Source organism: Bos taurus, chromosome 11 (genome assembly GCF_002263795.3).
Source record: "Bos taurus isolate L1 Dominette 01449 registration number 42190680 breed Hereford chromosome 11, ARS-UCD2.0, whole genome shotgun sequence".
Taxonomy (NCBI): domain Eukaryota; kingdom Metazoa; phylum Chordata; class Mammalia; order Artiodactyla; family Bovidae; genus Bos; species Bos taurus.
Window position 1 is genome coordinate 55,101,643 of NC_037338.1, and position 19,296 is coordinate 55,120,938.

At 40.5% G+C, this 19,296-nt stretch overlaps 1 protein-coding gene and 1 pseudogene across 5 annotated transcripts in view; one reads left to right on the top strand and one right to left on the bottom strand.

Annotated features, from left to right (window-relative positions):
* CTNNA2 (catenin alpha 2) overlaps positions 1-19,296 on the bottom strand; it is a 1,361,081-nt gene that overhangs the window by 302,548 nt on the left and 1,039,237 nt on the right. For all 5 annotated transcript variants that reach the window (NM_001372104.1, XM_010810060.3, XM_010810059.3 and 2 more), the window contains one exon: positions 2,461-2,541. In NM_001372104.1, coding sequence (NP_001359033.1) covers positions 2,461-2,541 — 81 coding nt within the window. The remainder of the gene's footprint in view (positions 1-2,460; positions 2,542-19,296) is intronic.
* Positions 15,606-16,425, top strand: LOC132346496 (replication protein A 32 kDa subunit-like; annotated as a pseudogene).

The window sequence follows — 19,296 nt, forward strand, 5'->3', positions numbered from 1 at the left end:
CTCTCACCCTTAGTCCTCTCAATCTCTAGGAAAGGTGAGCAGAAAAAAAAAAATGTTATACATGGAATGATTTGAGGGCATGACATATTCCTTCCAATGCCACCATAAAGGAAGCTCTTCAAAGATCTTGTCACCAAAGCATTTACAATTCCTGTACCATGAAGTCCATCTTCAAATTTCACTGCTGTCCAAAGCTAAAAAGAGTCAACACTTTTCTGAGAATTGTAGCATCAAGGTAAAAACTACCGTATCAATTCCTTCCCAGTAAGACAAAAAAAATTCTTGTGACAGGCCATGAGTGAAGAGAACTTAAGTGTTGGTTCCAGAATGTAAAAGAATTGTCCCTATTAAGACCTAGAGAGGGAGGTAAGAAGACTCATTTCATGAACTTTGCCTGGTCGACAACCTGTATGCCTATGTGCTAAGTTGCTTCAGCTGTGTCCAACTCTTTGTGACACTATGGACTATAGCCCCCCCAGACTCCTTTGTCAAAAATGCTGGCAAAATACAGGCAAGAATTCTGGAGTGGGTCGCCATGCCCTCCTCCAGGAGATCATCTGAACCCAGGGATCAAACCCACATCTCTTACATCTCCTACACTGGCAGGTGGGTTCTTTATCACTAGCACCACCTGGGAAGCCTGCTTGACAATCCAGCCAAAGGCAAACCCTAGAGAAGCCTGTTCCCTTCCCATCACTTTTAAAACCTGTGAGTATCAGGCATTAGGACTTCCGGCAGAGGAAATAAATGGACTCATTTAAAGAGTTTATAGACCTAGTTTGGCTTCTTATTTTAGAGATAAGAGGAGACCAAGAGATGAAGGATCCACAGTCACAAGGTCAGTTTAGTGGCAGAGCTAAACTAAAACCCTGAGCTCCAGACACCTGACTCACTGTTGTCTACCATCTCCAATCCCAATTCTTACTACCAATATCATTTCCTATCAGATGGGGACTTTGTATGGAAAGATAGTCTAAGAAGGCAAGGAGAAGCAGACCTGGTCATACTCTCTCTTAATATTACCTACTAATGCCTAAGAAGACAATGTTTTATTCTCCCTTATTTCAAGATAAAATAAAAAGAAAACACTCCTCTAAAGGTTTATTGGGCTTCCCTGGTGGCTCAGATGGTAAAGAATCAACCTGCAATGCAGGAGACCAGGATTCGATCCCTGGGTCAGGAAAGATCCCGTGGAGAAGGAAAGGGTTACCCACTCCAGTATTCTTGCCTACAGAATTCCATGGACAGAGGTGCCTGGTGGGCTACAGTCCATTGGGGTTACAAAGAGTCTGAGAGACTAATACTTTCACTTTCAAAGAGCTTAATTAGCTTATTAACTAATTGTGGTACCTTCTAGAGAAAACCAGATCAGTGTGTCTGTACTTTCTGGTGATAACCTGAAAATAGCCCAGAGAAGCTCCACAGCAGTGATTTGAAGCAGTGTCTTGCTTTCCTTCAAATCATTTTTTAAGATGCTCCTTGGCCATTCTTGCCCAGAAAGTTTGCTAATCTCTGTACTTGACATGCTTCAGGGATGAGTATTATTGATAGATGATGCAGCCCTGACAGTTCAGCTTTCACAGATACAGAAAGTAAAGCAGGTGTTGCCTCAGAGCAGAGGTTGGTCCCAGATGACCAACACTTAATGAACGAGATGGATATATGTAGAAGCTATCAGCAAGAGATAAGGCCTCTGAGGCAGAAATCACGAAGGAGTTCCTTAATGGATGGTACCATTTCTTCCAGGAAAAGAACACTACAGAAGACAGTGGAGCTCACCATAGCAACACAGAAAATAAGATGTACTAGAAACGGGTTGTGTTCATGCAGCATTTTCAAAATGAAAAGGGACCCTGACTAGATTCCTTCCCCCTCCCCCAACATGGACCCTTCAGGCTAATGATGCCCTTAGCCATTTAAATCATCCAGCTACCTTTCCTTGCTTGGTTTCCCTGCTTCCCAAACAACCATCTGATAAGCAAATTTTCCCCTAGATTTATGTCCCCAAGGAAATACACTGGGTCAGAGACCTTAATTAGCCCATCAGATTAACAGTTGTGTTTCACATTAACCATTGGCACTCTTGTTTATTCATTGATTGCCTTGGGAGTTTTAGTAAGAACTAGCAGAAATTAGAGACTGGTTCTTCACATCCCTAGGTCTGAAAAGCTGAAGACTATATGTAAAGGGCAGAAATTTTACCACCTAGGAAGATTGTGTCTGGTCAGTGTGAGGGTTTCCCCTCATTGTCTGCCACTCCTGACTTAGGGGTTGTTTTCATCACCATCACTATTGCACTTGTTATATCTGTTTGCTCAGCAGACTGATTTGTTGATGAAAAGCTTCTGTGTATATGTAGATATTATAAAGAACAGCAAGCTAAGTATTGGTCTGAAAAAGGACATTCTTAGACACCACCACTAAGGATTAATACCAGGCACTTATAAAGCAAAACAGTACCTGTCTCCTTAGATCTCTTGTTTTCTTGGTCATCTTATCAATTGCAATGTTTAGAGGATCTCCTTTTTCTTTTCTTCCAGTCTATTAAGAAAAAAAAAAAAATCAGATTTAGAAAAATTCAATGTTAGTGACATTAAAGGTTAAAAAAAATTAAGAAGCACACTTGAGTTGTAGAGTTCAAGCCATTAAAAAAAAAAAAAAGGAGTCTTTTCAATACCCAGTTAATATAACTTGATCTCTAAAGTTAATCTCTCTGAAATAAAGATTAAAAGTTGATGAAAATCAATACATTCTCAAGATGGTTACACATATGTCTGTTCAACTCCATGCAGATTTATGTTTTATTCCTTTCTCCAGACATTCAACAATTAAGTAGATACAAGGATGTTTTTGTTATTACCTTCAAATACAAGTGGGTTTTTTTTCCATTATATATTTCTTCTGAATAGAAAACTATTGAGATAATAAAACAAAACTAGAAAAAGAATAATCAGAATTTTATACTAATGTATCCTAAGTCTTTTTGTAATTTCTGTATCAAAATAAAAAGAGGTGCTTTAGTAGAAAACATAGTGTTTTAATCTCTGTTCTGCCATGCACTGGAATGCTAAACATGATAAGAAGGAACCCACAGCTTGAGGCCAGAGGGAAAATTCCCCTTATGACTGTAACAAGCAGAGGCAAAAGCAAAAGATAATAGTAATGGTATTTGATAAATTGTTCACAGGAAGTTTGGAAGTTTAACTAGTTTCTATTCTTTCCACTCCCTTGGTATTTTTTTTTTTTCGAATTTTTATTTCTGTAGTAACACAAACCAAACCAAACAGAATCTCCATTATCTTTAAAAAAAAAAAAAAACCACAGCAGCAACAACATTCCCATGGATAAAAAGCTAGGAAACCAGAAGGGAAAGAGACACGTGTACCCCAATGTTCATCGCAGCACTGTTTATAACAGCCAGGGCATGGAAGCAACCTAGATGTCCATCAGCAGATGAATGGATAAGAAAGCTGTGGTACATATACACAATGGAGTATTACTCAGCCATTAAAAAGAATACATTTGAATCAGTTCTAATGAGGTGGATGAAACTGGAGCCTATTATACAGAGTGAAGTAAGCCAGAAGGAAAAACACCAATACAGTATACTAACGCATATATATGGAATTTAGAAAGATGGTAACAATAACCCTGTGTACGAGACAGCAAAAGAGACAGTGATATATAGAACAGTCTTATGGACTCTGTGGGAGAGGGAGAGGGTGGGAAGATTTGGGAGAATGGCATTGAAACATGTAAAATATCATGTGTGAAACGAGATGCCAGTCCAGGTTCAATGCATGATACTGGATGCTTGGGGCTAGTGCACTGGGATGACCCAGAGGGATGGTATGGGGAGGGGGGAGGGAGGAGGGTTCAGGATGGGGAACACATGTATACCTGTGGTGGATTCATTTTGATATTTGGCAAAACTAATACAATTATGTAAAGTTTAAAAATTAAATCAAATTAAAAAAAAAAAAAGCTCTGTATAACTTTATGGATGGCATTATCTTCCTTTGAAGAGAAAATAGTACCCCAAATCTTTGTCAAATCTATTAAATTATCTAAGCATTAGTCAAACACCTTAAAAATTTATTTATGTTCCCAGTGGTAGGCCAATTCCTATTTATACTCAGTTTCTGTAAAACCATGCAGGTCTCTGCAGCAACTTATGTATGTGATGAAATGAGATCCCAGGTCATAAATTGTGCCTCACAGGATATGTTTTGAGGATCTACAGAAAATATCATCTGACAGATTTCTAGATGTTCTCTTTCATTGGCAAAATCCTGGATGTGCAAGGCTGAAACATACACATCCGATTCACATATACCTAGATTTTGGACATGAATTTGAGCAAGCTCCAGGAGATAGTGAAAGACAAGGAGCCTAGTCTTCTTCAGTTCATGGGGCTGCAAAGAGTCGGACATTACTTAGTGACTGAAAAACAACAGAATTAAATCAGTTACTCTTTTCTAAAACTTGCTTAATTACTTTTTTTCCTCTGAATGAATGGTTGGTTGATGTGTAATCCTATAGCATTTTCATGAAAAAGCCCAAACTAGGGCATATGTATACATTTTTAATCATTTAAAAATCCTACAAATTCCCATCACCATTTTCCACTCCTTGAACTCAAATGCTGACCTCTCAGATGTACACTCTGAAGTTTTATAAGTAGAAAGAGCTTAAAAGAAATTGACTAACATTTACAACTCTGAAATATCAGCATAATATTAGCTCCAAAGCAACAAAAGTATATGGAGAAAAACAATGTGCTGCTTTATCATCTGAAGGCAGCTGTCACATAGAGGGTATAACGTCAGTGCTTGGTGAAGTTAGGTGAGACACTAACTTGCTAGCCAAAACTGCTTCTTTTCTCTTTGGTTTGCTCCTTGGAAATAGGATGTCTGCCTTCAAAATACAGGCACTTTTATGGAGTTCTGGACCATGATTCTGGAATCAGAGATTTCTTAAGCCTTTTCCATGCATGAGAGTAATTAAGAATTTACTTTGAAAACTGAACAATTGTGAGGTGAAGAAAGTGGAGAAAACCACTACACCATTCAGGTATGACCTAAATTAAATTATGACTATATAGTGGAAGTGAGCAATAGATTTAAGGGACTAGATCTGACAGACAGACTGCCTGATGAACTATGGATGGAGGTTCGTGACATTGTACAGGAGACAGGAATCAAGACCATTCCCAAGAAAAAGAAATGTAAAAAAGCAAAATGGCTGTCTCAGGAGGCCTTACAAATAGCTGTGAAAAGAAGGGAAGCGAAAAGCAAAGGAGAAAAGTAAAGATATACCCATTTGAATGCAGAGTTCCAAAGAATAGCAAAGAGAGATGAGAAAGCCTTCCTCAGTGATCAATGCAAAGAAATAGAGGAAAACAATAGAATGGGAAAGACTAGGGATCTCTTTAAAATAATTAGAGATACCAAGGGAACATTTCATGCAAAGATGGGCTCAATAAAAGACAGAAATGGTATGGACCTAAGAGAAGCAGAAGATATTAAGAAGAGGTGGCAAGAATACACAGAAGAACTGTACAAAAAAGAGCTTCACGACCCAGATAATCACAATGGTGTGATCATTCAACTAGAGCCAGGCATCCTGGAATGTGAAGTCAAGTGGGCCTTAGAAAACATCACTACGAACAAAGCTAGTAGAGGTGATGGAATCCCAATTGAGCTATTTCAAATCCTGAAAGATGATGCTGTGAAAGTGCTACACTCAATATGCCAGCAAATTTGGAAAACTCAGCAGTGGCCACAGGACTGGAAAAGGTCAGTTTTAATTCCAATCCCAAAAAAGGCAATGGCTCAAACTACTGCACAATTGCACTCATCTCACACGCTAGTAAAGTAATGCTCAAAATTCTCCAAGCCAGGCTTCAGCAATACATGAACTGTGAACTTACAGATGATCAAGCTGGTTTTAGAAAAGGCAGAGGAACCAGAGATCAAATTGCCAACATCTGCTGGATCATCAAAAAAGCAAGAGAGTTCCAGAAAAACATCTATTTCTGCTTTATTGACTATGCCAAAGTCTTTGACTGCAAGGATCACAAGAAACTGGAAAATTCTTCAAGAGATGGGGATACCAGACCACCTACCTGCCTCTTGAGAAACCTGTATGCAGGTCAGAAAGCAACAGTTAGAACTAGACATGGAACAACAGACTGGTTCAAAATAGGAAAAGGAGTACATCAAGGCTGTATATTGTCACCCTGCTTATTTAACTTATATGCAGAGTACATCATGAGAAATGCTGGACTGCAGGAAGCACAAGCTGGAATCAAGATTGCCGGGAGAAATATCAGTAACCTCAGATATGCAGATGACACCACCCTTATGGCAGAAAGTGAGGAAGAACTAAAGAGCCTCTTGATGAAAGTTAAAGAGGAGAGTGAAAAAGTTGGCTTAAAGCTCAACATTCAGAAAACTAAGATCAAGGCATCCAGTCCCATCACTTCATGGCAAATAGATGGGGAAACAGTGGAAACAGTGTCAGACTTTACCTTGGGGGGCTCCAAAATCACTGCAAATGGTGATTGCAGCCATGAAATTAAAAGACGCTTACTCCTTGGAAGGAAAGTTATGACTAACCTAGACAGCATATTAAAAAGCAGAGACATTACTTTGTCAACAAAGGTCCGTCTAGTCAAGGCTATGGTTTTTCCAGTGGTCATGTATGGAAATGAGAGTTGGACTATAAAGAAAGCTGAGTGCCAAAGAATTGATGCTTTTGAACTGTGGTGTTGGAGAAGACTCTTGAGAGTCCCTTGGACTGCAAAGAGATCCAAGCAGTCCATTCTAAAGAAGATCAGTCCTGGGTGTTCATTAGTAGGACTGATTTTGAAGGTGAAACTCCAACACTTTGGCCACCTGATGCAAAGAAGTGATTCATTTGAAAAGACCCTGATAATGGGAAAAATTGAGGGTGGGAGGAGAAGGGGACGACAGAGAATGAGATGGTTGGATGGCATCACCGACTCAATGGACATGGGTTTGGGTGGACTCTGGGAGTTGGTGATGGACAGGGAGGCCTGGCGTTCTGTGGTTCATGGGATCACAAAGAGCTGGACATGACTGAGTGACTGAACTGAACTGAACTGAATGAGAAAAGCAGACCAGATCACTGAACTTTCCAATGTAAAAATAAAAGTCAAGACAGAATACATAATAGATAAAGTACTACATAAGACAGAATACATAAAATAATCACTGAATAAACACTATGTCAGACCCTGGGTTCACTATATTCTGCTGGTGACATAACCTTATCACTGTTGCACAAAGGAGACAGTAAGGATTAGACCAGACCTAGGACCAGAGTGAGGGGAGTGAGGCACCTGCCTCAGGTATAAAGAGGAAGACATCATCAAAGAACTCAGGAATCAAGGTAAATAATAATTTAATGCATACTTCAGAAACTCAAAATTAATGCCAAAAAATCAGCACTGAACAAATATCAGAATTTGAAATAAAGTCAAGCTCTGATAGGACCAGGATTCAGGTGAAGCCAGTGAAGTGTCCTATGTACGTACAGGTCAGGTAACATTTTTACATTTTAAATCTTAGCAAATTAAAGGATGTATTTATACTTTTTAAAATGTCATTATTTACATGAATTTCAAATTTAACTGGGTGTTCTGTAATTTTATGTGCTAAATCCAGCAACTCTATTGCCAGGGGTAATAGAGATGTTTAAGATTGTAAGTAGGGTGGTTACAGACACACGTTTTGTGGGAACGCATATTCTACCTGGCTTCAATAACGAGTAACTAAGCGTATAGCACATGTTCCTAAGGTGTAAGGCACTATGTTGGTCACTGTGGAGGTGGTGAGGGGGGACACACAAAAAGCAAGTTACAGCCTTACACTCGAGGAGCTTCTAATCCAGTGAGTGATCCCAACATGCGACCAACAGCACTAACAACTAGGCAGAAAGACTAGCTCCCTACAGGGCTAAATGAGATGCTCAGAAGAGGAAAACGCTGCATTTGGGAAGTCAAGTAATATCACAGAGGGATGGGAGGATTTAGCCTGGCCTTAAGTCCTGGGCAAAATCTGAATAGGAAAACTCCTCTATCCATGGGATTCTCCAAGCAAGAATACTGGAGTGGGTATCCCTTCCCTTCTTCAGGGGATCTTTCCAACCCAGGGATCAAACCCAGGTCTTTGGCATTGCAGGCAGATTCTTTACTGTCTGAGCCACCAGGGAAGCCCAGATAGGAAAGAGGCAAGGTCAAAGCAGCACCAGGACAAGAAATAGCAAGGCAGGTACTGGGACAACAGTGGGTGGAATGGCCAGCCTTTTCTCTACCATGTGAATGGATCAGTTTGACTACCATGAAGACAAGTTATTTTTATAAGAACTTCCTTATAGGGTGATTATAGCAAACTATAGTTTGATCTGCAAGCTCAGAGGATTCCAGGGATGTTAGCATTTCCACCTTTGTGCGGTTGAGACTCTCTTTGTATAATATTTGCAATTTAGTATCTCCAGCTTTCAAATCTTTGGCTGAAGGCAATTCAAAAACTGCAGTTGACTTGGGTTTGTTTTCTTGGTTTAGAGCAGCTGGGGAATAGTAAAGGCAGGACTGGAAGTTAGGGAATTGGGGCCACCAGCTGAAATCATCCATTTGCTGACCCTTTGTTAGCACTGATTTCTTTAAATGTTACCAGTGTTGGGACAAGGATAATAATCCCTCAATGCTCAGATATACATAGAAAATGGGGACAGTAGCCCATCACTCCATACTCCCCTGTGCTCTGTTATGAACCCAAGTAGAAATACTTTTGGGAGAAGGCAGTGGCACCCCACTCTAGTACTCTTGCCTGGAAAATCCCATGGATGTAGGAGCCTGGTAGGCTGCGGTCCATGGGGTCGCAAAGAGTCGGACATGACTGAGGGACTTCACTTTCACTTTTTACTTTCATGCATTGGAGAAGGAAATGGCAACCCACTCCAGTGTTCTTGCCTGGAGAATCCCAGGGACGGGGGAGCCTGGTAGGCTGCCGTCTATGGGGTCGCACAGAATCGGACACGACTGATGCGACTTAGCAGCAGCAGCAGAAATACTTTTGAATTATCAACCTAAATTGGACAAGAAGCCAATCACTGAGACAGGCCAAATAAACAAAAAAGACTCTTGCTTCATAGTGTCAGCCCTTTGTTATTAGGTTCTGTGATCTTGGACTAAAGATTTGCCCGTTTTTTATGTCTGAGTTCTCTCATAAGCACAATGGATAGCATGATATATGCCCTGTCTTCTTGACTGGGTTAGCAGGACAATCAATCCTGGTGTCAGTGTGCTGGAAACATTAAAAGGCATTAATAGTATTCAGCATAATTAGCAAAGTATTTCTACTGTGGGGAAAAAAATTAAAGTATTGCTTTGGAAAATACACAGAAACTATTTTTAGATCACCTGGACTTTGACTTTCTCTACTCAGGCAGATAATATATGAAAACCTTGCCAAAAACTAGAATTCTTAAAGGAAAAGTTACTTCTGTTTAAGGAAGGGATATTTGGTACAGTTCGTTTTAAACAATTAGTCTGGGATACTGTAAGAGGCTAAATAAGGGACAGAAACACCAGATGAATATCTTTTGCATAGTAGGTCCGTGGATATATTTTTAAATAACTAAAGATTTGGTCATCATGAGCAAATTGTAGTTTCCAGGGAATCAACCAGAAGCCTTACCCAACTCTCCCTCCCTAACCCTCCAGACTCTATAAACTAAAAATAGTTTAACAAATTGAAGCGAAGGGAGAGTTCCATCTTCATTTTTACACCACTGCCTAGTAATTAAACCTAAGTGTGTGGTCTTCATCCATTTACTCCCTGTCTTAGCTGAATAAGAAGGAAACGAAAAGCAGTCATAAGCACTCTCTGCCAGCAACTACCTAGGTGATCTGGCAACTTCTCTGCACTCCAGACTTATCATCTGTCCAACGGAGGGAGCAGACATGAGTGACAGACCCCAGGAAATGGGGGAGCCCAAACCTGTCAAGAACTCATAACCACGTTTCCTTGTTGTGAGGATGTTCTCACTGCACTGCAGAAAGGGCTGGGACTGGCTGTCAGCCGGGGTTTTCTCATCTCTAAAATGTGAGTAAATAACTTGCTTTGGGGATTATTGTGAACCTAAAGAGACAGTATCTGGAGCAGGTGGCACAGCCTTAACTCAGCAAGAGCTATCTTAATCGATTTCTTCTTCTTCCTCACCCCTCCATTCCTCTCAAAGATGAAAAGAGCAAAACCCAGGAAGATGACATTACTGATTCTGATCATATGGCCTCAATATCGTCAGACCAGGACCTCTGGACTTCCAGCCCAGGGCCATTTCTATGCCATATATAAACCATCTCTCTCTCTTAAAATTCTAAGATTTTGTGATTTTATGGAGTTTCACATGTTTCTTTTCAAAGGCCATCAGAAGAAATCTCGGTTTGGGTTTATCTGCCCCATCACACGTTGCCTACAGACCTTGTGTACCTTTCTCAAAGTGCTCCCACTTGCCTTTACCTTTACCTGCAGAGGGTGAGTTTGCAATAGAGACAGTCATTTACTAAGTATTGTTGTTTAAAAAAAATAAAAGAAGAGACAGGCGGGAGCATGCTCTCACAGCGCTTCAGGCAGCTTTCCTAGTTGCCATCTGTTGTGCTCGGGAGGTGCGTGTTTATTAAACTTTATTTGTTTTTGTCTTTGGGCTCTATTTTACAAAACACATTTGGGGCAAATCTGAGGTTGAACTTATGAGAGGAAAGGGAATGAATTTCCTGATTTGGCTTTTTATAGGGGGTCCTTTATTCTCCTAGCTTCTGGCTCTAAATTTAAGTCCAGTTTGCCAAAGTATCAGATGCTATCAAGAAAACTTCCTATTTTTAGTTCAATACTACACAAAAATGATTGGGGACATTAATTGAAATTTTGATTTTTCACAATCATTCTTCAGTAAAAAGACAATATCTTGGTTCATTTTTTAATAATACTGTCCTTTGTCCTATTGCGAAATAAAAGCCCCTCTTTCTCTCTCTTTTATTATTCATCATTCCCTCTGAAACACTGAAGAGATATGCAAAATATTTAAATTCTATACTGAACATTTCACAACTTCCTAATTTATAAAACAAAAAAATAAAGAATAGTAATTTTTAAATTTCTGAAATTGACTGAATATTTGTTTAAAGGCCATTCCCCATTCCAGCCCCTCATTCTACCTTAAACACATAGTTTAGTACAAGGAGTCACTCATGGAGACCCCAAGAATATAAATCTACTATTTCAGTGCTTCCATCAGATCTGTGGTTTCATGTTAGTTTCAGGGCACGATATTAATATGTTGGAAATGGCTGTAAGAAGGCCAATGTCTCTCGCTTTGTTCTTTCTCTCAATGGTACCTGCAAACTTGATTGAATGTTTGAGAAATCTTCAAAATATTGTATAGTGGTGATTCTCATATATTGAATGTGTGGGCTAATCAAATGCCCACTCTTCAGATTGCTGTCATTTGAAAGAGATGGAAGTCAAAATCATCAGAATGGCAGAAAGCTATACTGCGCCATGCACTCCATCTCTAACACATTTTCCTGTCATTTAAACCTAGGATTTAGACAATGGAAGGGAGGAGAAAAAATTATCTATTGATCTAGTGGTCACTCTATCCTGTTTGGAGGGTTGCCTATCTACCTTCAGACCCTGCATGTAGAAATGATATTCTTATTACAAATAGCACCATTATTTAAAGAACCTTGAACACTGTGTAAAACCTTTATATTATGTGTAAATCACAGTCTGAGAATGTGAACCTTTCTAAACATTTCCTTTTCACCACCTATGGACATTTCTCTTAGAAAAAAAATGGGCAATATCTCTTTAGAATGGATAAAAGTTTAGCATCAGCCGCAAACCAAACCCATGATCGGGATCCTTTAACCACATAAAATTCCAGCTTCCCTGGACTCTGAAATAGGGGTGGGAGGATAAAGATAGGGAAAAACATTATGATAATGTGTTAGGGCAAAAATGTATCTGATGCTTCTCTGCCAGGCATTATCAATACTCAAGGAAAAAATCATCACTAATAAGGTTAGAAAATCAGGATGGCTTTGTTTGTGAAACCCCCAGACCACACCTACTAGCATAGCAGTGTCAGTACACATATCAGGCAATGCACAGAGAAGGCCTGACTTGGAGAGTTCAGGGCACGTTGCTGTCGTTTCCATTTTCCCAGCAACTTCTCTTGGGTTCTTTTGGTAAACCCTCTAATTTTTCCTTCTGATTCTCAACCAAGGAGTTCTGGCCCAGGGATAAACTCATGATAACATCCAAACCAGTGAGATTCAGCCATAAGGTGGTTGGTAAAATTATTAATAAGGAGGCATATTTTTCTCCACTGGGATTGATAAACTGTCAGCAGATACACCTTGAGCTGGTTAAGGTGTCTTTGAAAATGGGTGTCACAAGAAAAGCATAGCTGGGGAGTAGAAAGAGGAGAAAAGGGAGGGGGAGGGAAGGGGAATAAGGAGAGGGAGAGAGGAAGAAGGAGAGAGATGAGAAATTAATTTGGGGCTGAAAAGAGATGAGATGCTAGGGAAAGGAAACAAAAGGGAATGCAAAAGAAGGGAAGAGAAGGGTAAGGGAAGTCAGCTTTTGGAGGCAAACCAGATTGGTTCATAGTTTTCATTATATACTAAACTTGTAAAATAAAACTCCATGAAGGTACAGTCTTTCCTTTATTTATCATTAAATCTTGGCAGCCTGGAGCTTTGCCTGGCAAATAATAGGCACTCAACAAATTTTATTATTATCAGTGAATGAAATGCATGGGTTCCTGAATCTAGCTGTACCTAAATCCATTAGTATCTATCAATGGATTTCCTAGTGTCATGAGTTAACAAATTCCCCCATGTTTGTTGATGTCGAATCTCTGTCCCTAACAACCAACAATGTCTAACTAAATCAGAGACCTTAAACTACCAGACCAAAATGATTTGAAGGTGGCATGTTAGAAAGGGAAAACCTCAGCAAGTTCCCCGTGGATGTAGCTCAGAGAACCAAGGGAGCTCAGACCTTGGTTTCACCTAGAGAGCTTTTCGCTGCACTAATCACTGTCAGAGCTCTAAATCCTAATATTGTATTCCTCCCCTAAATCCAGTCAGTCAGTAGATTTGAGAATTTATCCATCAAAGAGACCTTAGGAATCTTGCTGTTCCTCAAATCCTTCTGCCCATGACAACCAACCATGCGAATGTATTGGGTTGGCCAAAAAGTTCGTTTGGTTTTTTTCTATAACATCATATGGAAAAATCTGAACAAAGTTTTTGGCCAACTCAATACATTTCCAACACCACATTATTCTTAATATGACCTGTTGAGACCAAGCTTTCACTTCCTTGGCCCAGTATACCTCTCAGTTTCCATTTAGTGCTTACTGCATCTCTACTTTCTAGTAAACTTTTGAGTCTATATTTTAAGACTTCATAAATGCTTTTCCTTCTTGTAACTGCCTGTATCTCTAGTCAATTTGTTCCTTCTCAACAACTCACACACCTTCTGCCTCATGTTGGTGCCTGGCTGAAAGGGGTTATTCTCCCTTTGACCTTTTGCCTAACCAGGTTCTACCCATGCTTCAAGGAACAGCTCCAAATCTTTCCCCCGGGAGTGTTTCTGTACTGAGCTAGTCCTTAAAGATCTTCCTCTCCTCTGACCATATCCTTCTATTAGGTACTGTGGCAAATAATACATATGCTAATAATAGACTATCCTGCACTGTTTATCAAGTTTTCATACTTCAGCAAAAAAGGAACCCAAGTTTTCTATGGATAGTGAATGCCCTGATTTTCTCCTGGAGTACTCAGCATAAAACCCCTAAGATTCCAAATATATGCATTAACATATGATATTTGTTTTTCTCTTTATGACTTACTTCACTCTGTACAATAGCCTCTAAGTTCATCCACATCACTTCAAATGACCCAATTCTGTTCCTTTTTATGGCTGAGTAATATTCCACATTTTTCCCATCCATTCATCTATTGATGGACACTTAGGTTGCTTCCATGTCTGGACTATTGTAAATAGTGCTATGATGAACATTGGGTACTTGTGTCTCTTTGAATTATGTTTTTCTTAGGGTAAATGTACAGCAGAAACTAATACAACATTGGAAAGCAATTATATGCCAATCAATAAAATCAAGAATAAAAAAAATAAAATGATGGTGATTAAAAAAAAACAAAAACAAAACAAAAGCCTCCTAAGAAGTGCTCCAGAAACACTCATTTGTGAATAGAAGGACAGAGGGTCCATGTAGGCACCTAGGGTTAGAAGGCAGGTATGGAAGGAGTGAATGATTTGGAAAATTTGGGGTCCTAAAAATAAATATCACCTACTTCATGATTTACTGATCAAAACCACAGGAAGTGGTTGGCACCTGTGTAATGTTACAATTCTTGCTCTTTGATTTATTTTATCACCACAGGTGTAGTCCCCAGTGATTATCTGTCAGGCAACCCTGCCCTAGAAGACAGTTTCCATCAGAGCCCCCCTTCCCCAGCTCCCAAGTTTGGATGATTGTTGAGAGCAATGGTAAATTAACCATATGCACCCTCAAAGCCTATGAGAGACAATGAACTGAGCAAACTGCTAAAAAAAAATGCCATTTTATCTTCAGAGTTGAGATGGAAGTAGTCAAGGCAAAGTGAAATTTCCATTGATTTTATACACACACACACACACACACAAACCTGTATATACCCATACTACATAAATGATTTAAATTTCAATGAAATTTAAGCTTCTGCTTCATTTTTCTGTGCATATTCCCCAAACCACTCAGTTACTATTAAAGCTAACAACACCTAAAAGATCCCCAGACTCTGGCAATTTCCAGCATCTCAAAAATAAGATCAATAGTTGGGTCCACACTGCTGAGACTTCACAGAAATCGGAAAACAATCAGGCAGACGGTTACTTTGGTTTACGGAATGTCTATCTGGGTAGGGACCCCAAGCCTTGGTCTTCCTGTGCTTCATCTGCCCATAGATCAGAGGCCAGTTCATACTGTAATTCCTTCAACACACATCCCTGCCCTCCCATCTCACAGCAACCCATCCTCCACTGAGTACCTATAGCCACCTGCATCATTTATTTGGTTGCCCGTTTCCACTCAGGCAACAATTACATATGGTACAAATCTCTTGCATTGTTAATTGAATTTCAGATGTCACACTTTAAAACACAAATATATAAAATGCATAATTATAATCCTATACTATTCACAAACTTCTCATGACTCTATGTCACTTCTTCCCAATTAGAAGTACAGGAGTTTAAAGATAGTGTATTAGTCAGCTTGGGTTGACATAAGAAAATACCACCAACTGGATGGCTTAAACAAGAGACATTTATTTTCCTGTTATCCTGAAGGCTAGAAAGCCAAGATCAAGGTCCTGCAGGGATGGTTTCTCTCTTTTTGGCTTACAGACATGGTGGAAAGAGAGGTCAAGTAAGCTTCCTAGCACCCTTCTTCTTATAAGGGCACTAAGCCTATAATGGAACTCTCCTGAGGGAATCATGTCAAAGATGTGGGATAGTGGATTTGAAAGCTATAGCACCTCCTCTTTCGGGGGAGTCGGTGGGTACACACAGTCCCCTGGGGGCTTTGGATCTCTGACAGCTTCCCAGGCTGAAAAGAAATCCAGAGCTCAAACTCAGCACATTGTACCCTGTACCATATCTCAGCTGCTTTCTGCTACTCTGGTTGATGAAGTATTTAGCATTGGAAATGTTGAGATTTCACAGGTCACTATTGTGGGGATTATTAGAAATGCAGAGAAAGCTACAACCAACATTGTTTACAAGATAGATGACATGACAGCTGCACCCATGGATGTTCGCCAGTGGGTTGACACAGATGATGCCAACAGTGAAAACACTGTGGTCCCTCCAGAAACATATGTGAAAGTGGCTGGTCATCTGAGATCTTTCCAGAACAATAAAAGCCTGGTAGCCTTTAAGATCATGCCCCTGGAGGATATGAATGAGTTCACCACACATATTCTGGAAGTAGTCAATGCACACATGATGCTGAGCAAGTCGAACAGCCATCCTTCAGCAGGGAGAGCGCCTATCAGCAACCCAGGAATGGGTGAAGCTGGAAACTTCGGTGGGAATAACTTCATACCAGCAAATGGCCTCACTGTGGCCCAGAACCAGGTGCTGAATTCGATCCAGGCTTGCCCAAGACCTGTATGATTGAACTTTCAGGATCTCAAGAACCAACTCCAACACATGTCTGTAGCCTCAATCAAGCTAGCTGTGGATTTTCTAAGCAACGAGGGACACATCTATTCCACTGTGGATGATGATCATTTTAAATTCACAGATGCAGAATAACTGGATCTAACTGGGTACCCGAGATATTTTCCAGTTGGACCTTTTTTTGCAGCCTCTTGTCTCCAGCTGTGCATATAATTGCCAAGGTGACTTCTAGGAAATAGATTTCATCTATAACAGATCTCAACTGACATCCTTTTGAAACTTACTACTACTCTTCTGTGTTTTTGATGGACTTCCCTGGTAGCTCAGACGGTAAAGCGTCCGCCTACAATGCGGGAGACCCGGGTTCAATCCCTGGGTCAGGAAGACTCCCCTGGAGAAGGAAACGGCAACCCATTCCAGTATTCATGCCTGGAAAATCCCATGGACCGAGGAGTCTGGTAGGCTACAATCCATGCGGTCGCAAAGAGTTGGACACGACTGAGCGACTTCTGTGTGTGTGTGTGTGTGTGTGTGTGTGTGTGTGTGTGTAAGCCTATAATGAGGGCCCCATTCTAATAACTTATCTAAACCTAATTACTTTAAGAAGCCCCATTTCCAAATACCATCACCTTGGGGGGCTTCAACATAGGAATTTCGGAGGCAATCAATTCAGTCCATGTGTACATGCATGCATGTTAAGTCATTTCAGTCATATCGTACTCTTTGCAGTTCTGTGTACTGCAGCCTACCAGGCTCCTTGGTCCATGGTATTCTCCAGGCAAGAATACTGTAGTGGGTTGCCATGCCCTCATCCAGGGCATCTTCTCCACCCAGGGATCAAACCTGCGTCTCTTGTGGCTCCTGCATTGCAGGCAGATTCTTAATTGCTGAGTCACTGGTGAAGCCCCAAGCTTAAAGACACTAGATATTAAAAAAGGAATGGGTTTGGTAAAATGGCACTTTCAAGGGCTGAGCAAGGTCCTGACTGGAACAAACGGGCCATCCCAGAGAGCACCTGGGACCATTCTATTTGCCAACCTTACAGTAGAACAAAATGAAGAGGTTTCCCTGGTGACATTGGGAAAAGAAAATCACAAATTGGGAGTGCCTGGCACTTCCTGCATGCCCAGGGGACCCCCAAAGAGATTACCTGGCACTCTTGAGAACCAACGCTTTTTCTTTTCCTGCCCAAATCAAATCTGACCTCTCTTGGTCCTTGGAAAACCTGTGAGAACCACTTTTCCCCATCCTCTCATCAACCCCACCTACAATCTATATCATGACACTTTCTTCTCCTTGTCACACTTCCCTCAAAAAGACCAGCACTATCTGGAAAGTAACCACATAGGTCCTGGTCACTTTAGTTCTTATCACTACAGGGGAACTAAGAGAGAATAACATTTCATTTTTAATTAAAATAACTAAAGAAATATTTTAACTACTTATAAATTAGCAAGCTCCAGTCTAGAGGTGCTAGCCTCATTGCTAACCCGTTTTCTCTTCAAGCCTTGGGCTCTAGCTCAACTTTTCAAACCCACCTGCAAGCCAGACTAGACAGCCAGGCTGCTCCCAGCCCCAGCACCAAAGTCCCAAGGCCTCTGCCACATGACCAAGGTCTAAGCACAAGGCACTCCTCAGGCTTAGGTGAGTCAGGGATCTCTCAGAGGCCCTTCTCCCTGAAAAGCTTGGAATTTGACCCATAAGGGAACCATCTCAGGGGGCCTTTGCTCACCCTTGGCACTGATGAAAACTTTATGAGGCAAATAGTACTTTTTTTTTTTTTTTTTGTAGCACAACCGTTAAAAATTAAACTAAGTAGAAAGCAGACCGAAACCCTGCAACACATGTCTCACATGGTCCCAAATATTCCTCACTGTGTGGCTCCCATAAACACCATCTGCTGTGTTAATTTGTAAAGAATTACAAGGTTCTTAAAATTACACTTTGCTCTCTGTAGCGTACACTGTGTCTATTAAGGCGGAGAGTTGAGAATATGCATCACGACTAGCCAGACACTGAGATCTTTTTCCTTCCTATGCTGGGATCCTACTGAAAGTTCGCTAAGTCTGCATTTAAGTCTGAATTTTAAAAAGTGTATCGTACTCTCTCTAGACGAGCTGTAGGAAAAAGATTCAAGACAAAATACACACAGCAAAATCTTGGCCTGGATTAGAATCCTAGCATCTCATACATTTTCAAGTTGTATGCGCATCCCTCCACTTCACTGAATCCTTCTGATGATGCAAAGTCCTTGAGTGTAAGTTAAAGACAGTACACAGCCAAAACTGAGAGAACTTCTTGGGTGAGACTTGCTCCTCCATCATGAAGTTCTGACCTCTAGGGGCCCTCAGAGCCCTTGGTTGGTGGCTGAGTCTTTCTCAATTGCTCATCCCTGTCTACTCACAGAGCCAGAAGGGCAGCATCATGTTGCCAAGCACATCTCTCTGACAATTCAGGGCTAAGGTGTCGGGCCACTAATGTAAGCTTTTAGGTGGATTAAATTCCAAAAGGGGTTGCTGGTTACATGATGGTAAATGGTGGCCAGAAATGAGAAGGGAACTAGGAGGGTCTTCGGCTGAATAACACAAGGCTGGAAACTGCCGATGTGACATAATTGTTACAAATGGAGCTCCCTAAGTTCCTCTACCAGGAGATTCAATTCTGTGGCTCAGGAGTAGGTTGGAAATCTGAGTGTTTAATAAACATTTTAAAAATTACAAAGTTCTGGAAATACAGGGATTGTTTTAGTGGGTCCCGACCTGATGAATCATTTTATTAATTAAAATATTTCTAATTAATACCTAGGAATCTACATTTCCATATTGCCATGTTTTGTTGCTCAGCCTAGTTTGGGATCAATGAGTTCTGCAACAGTTTCCTAGTAGTAAGCCTGAAGTCGAACCAAGGATCCACAATGAAGGCAAATCTGCTTAATTCCTGATGACTCAGTTACTGATGTCAAAAACATAAGTTTCATAACCAATTGACTTAAGTGGAAAGGAAAGCC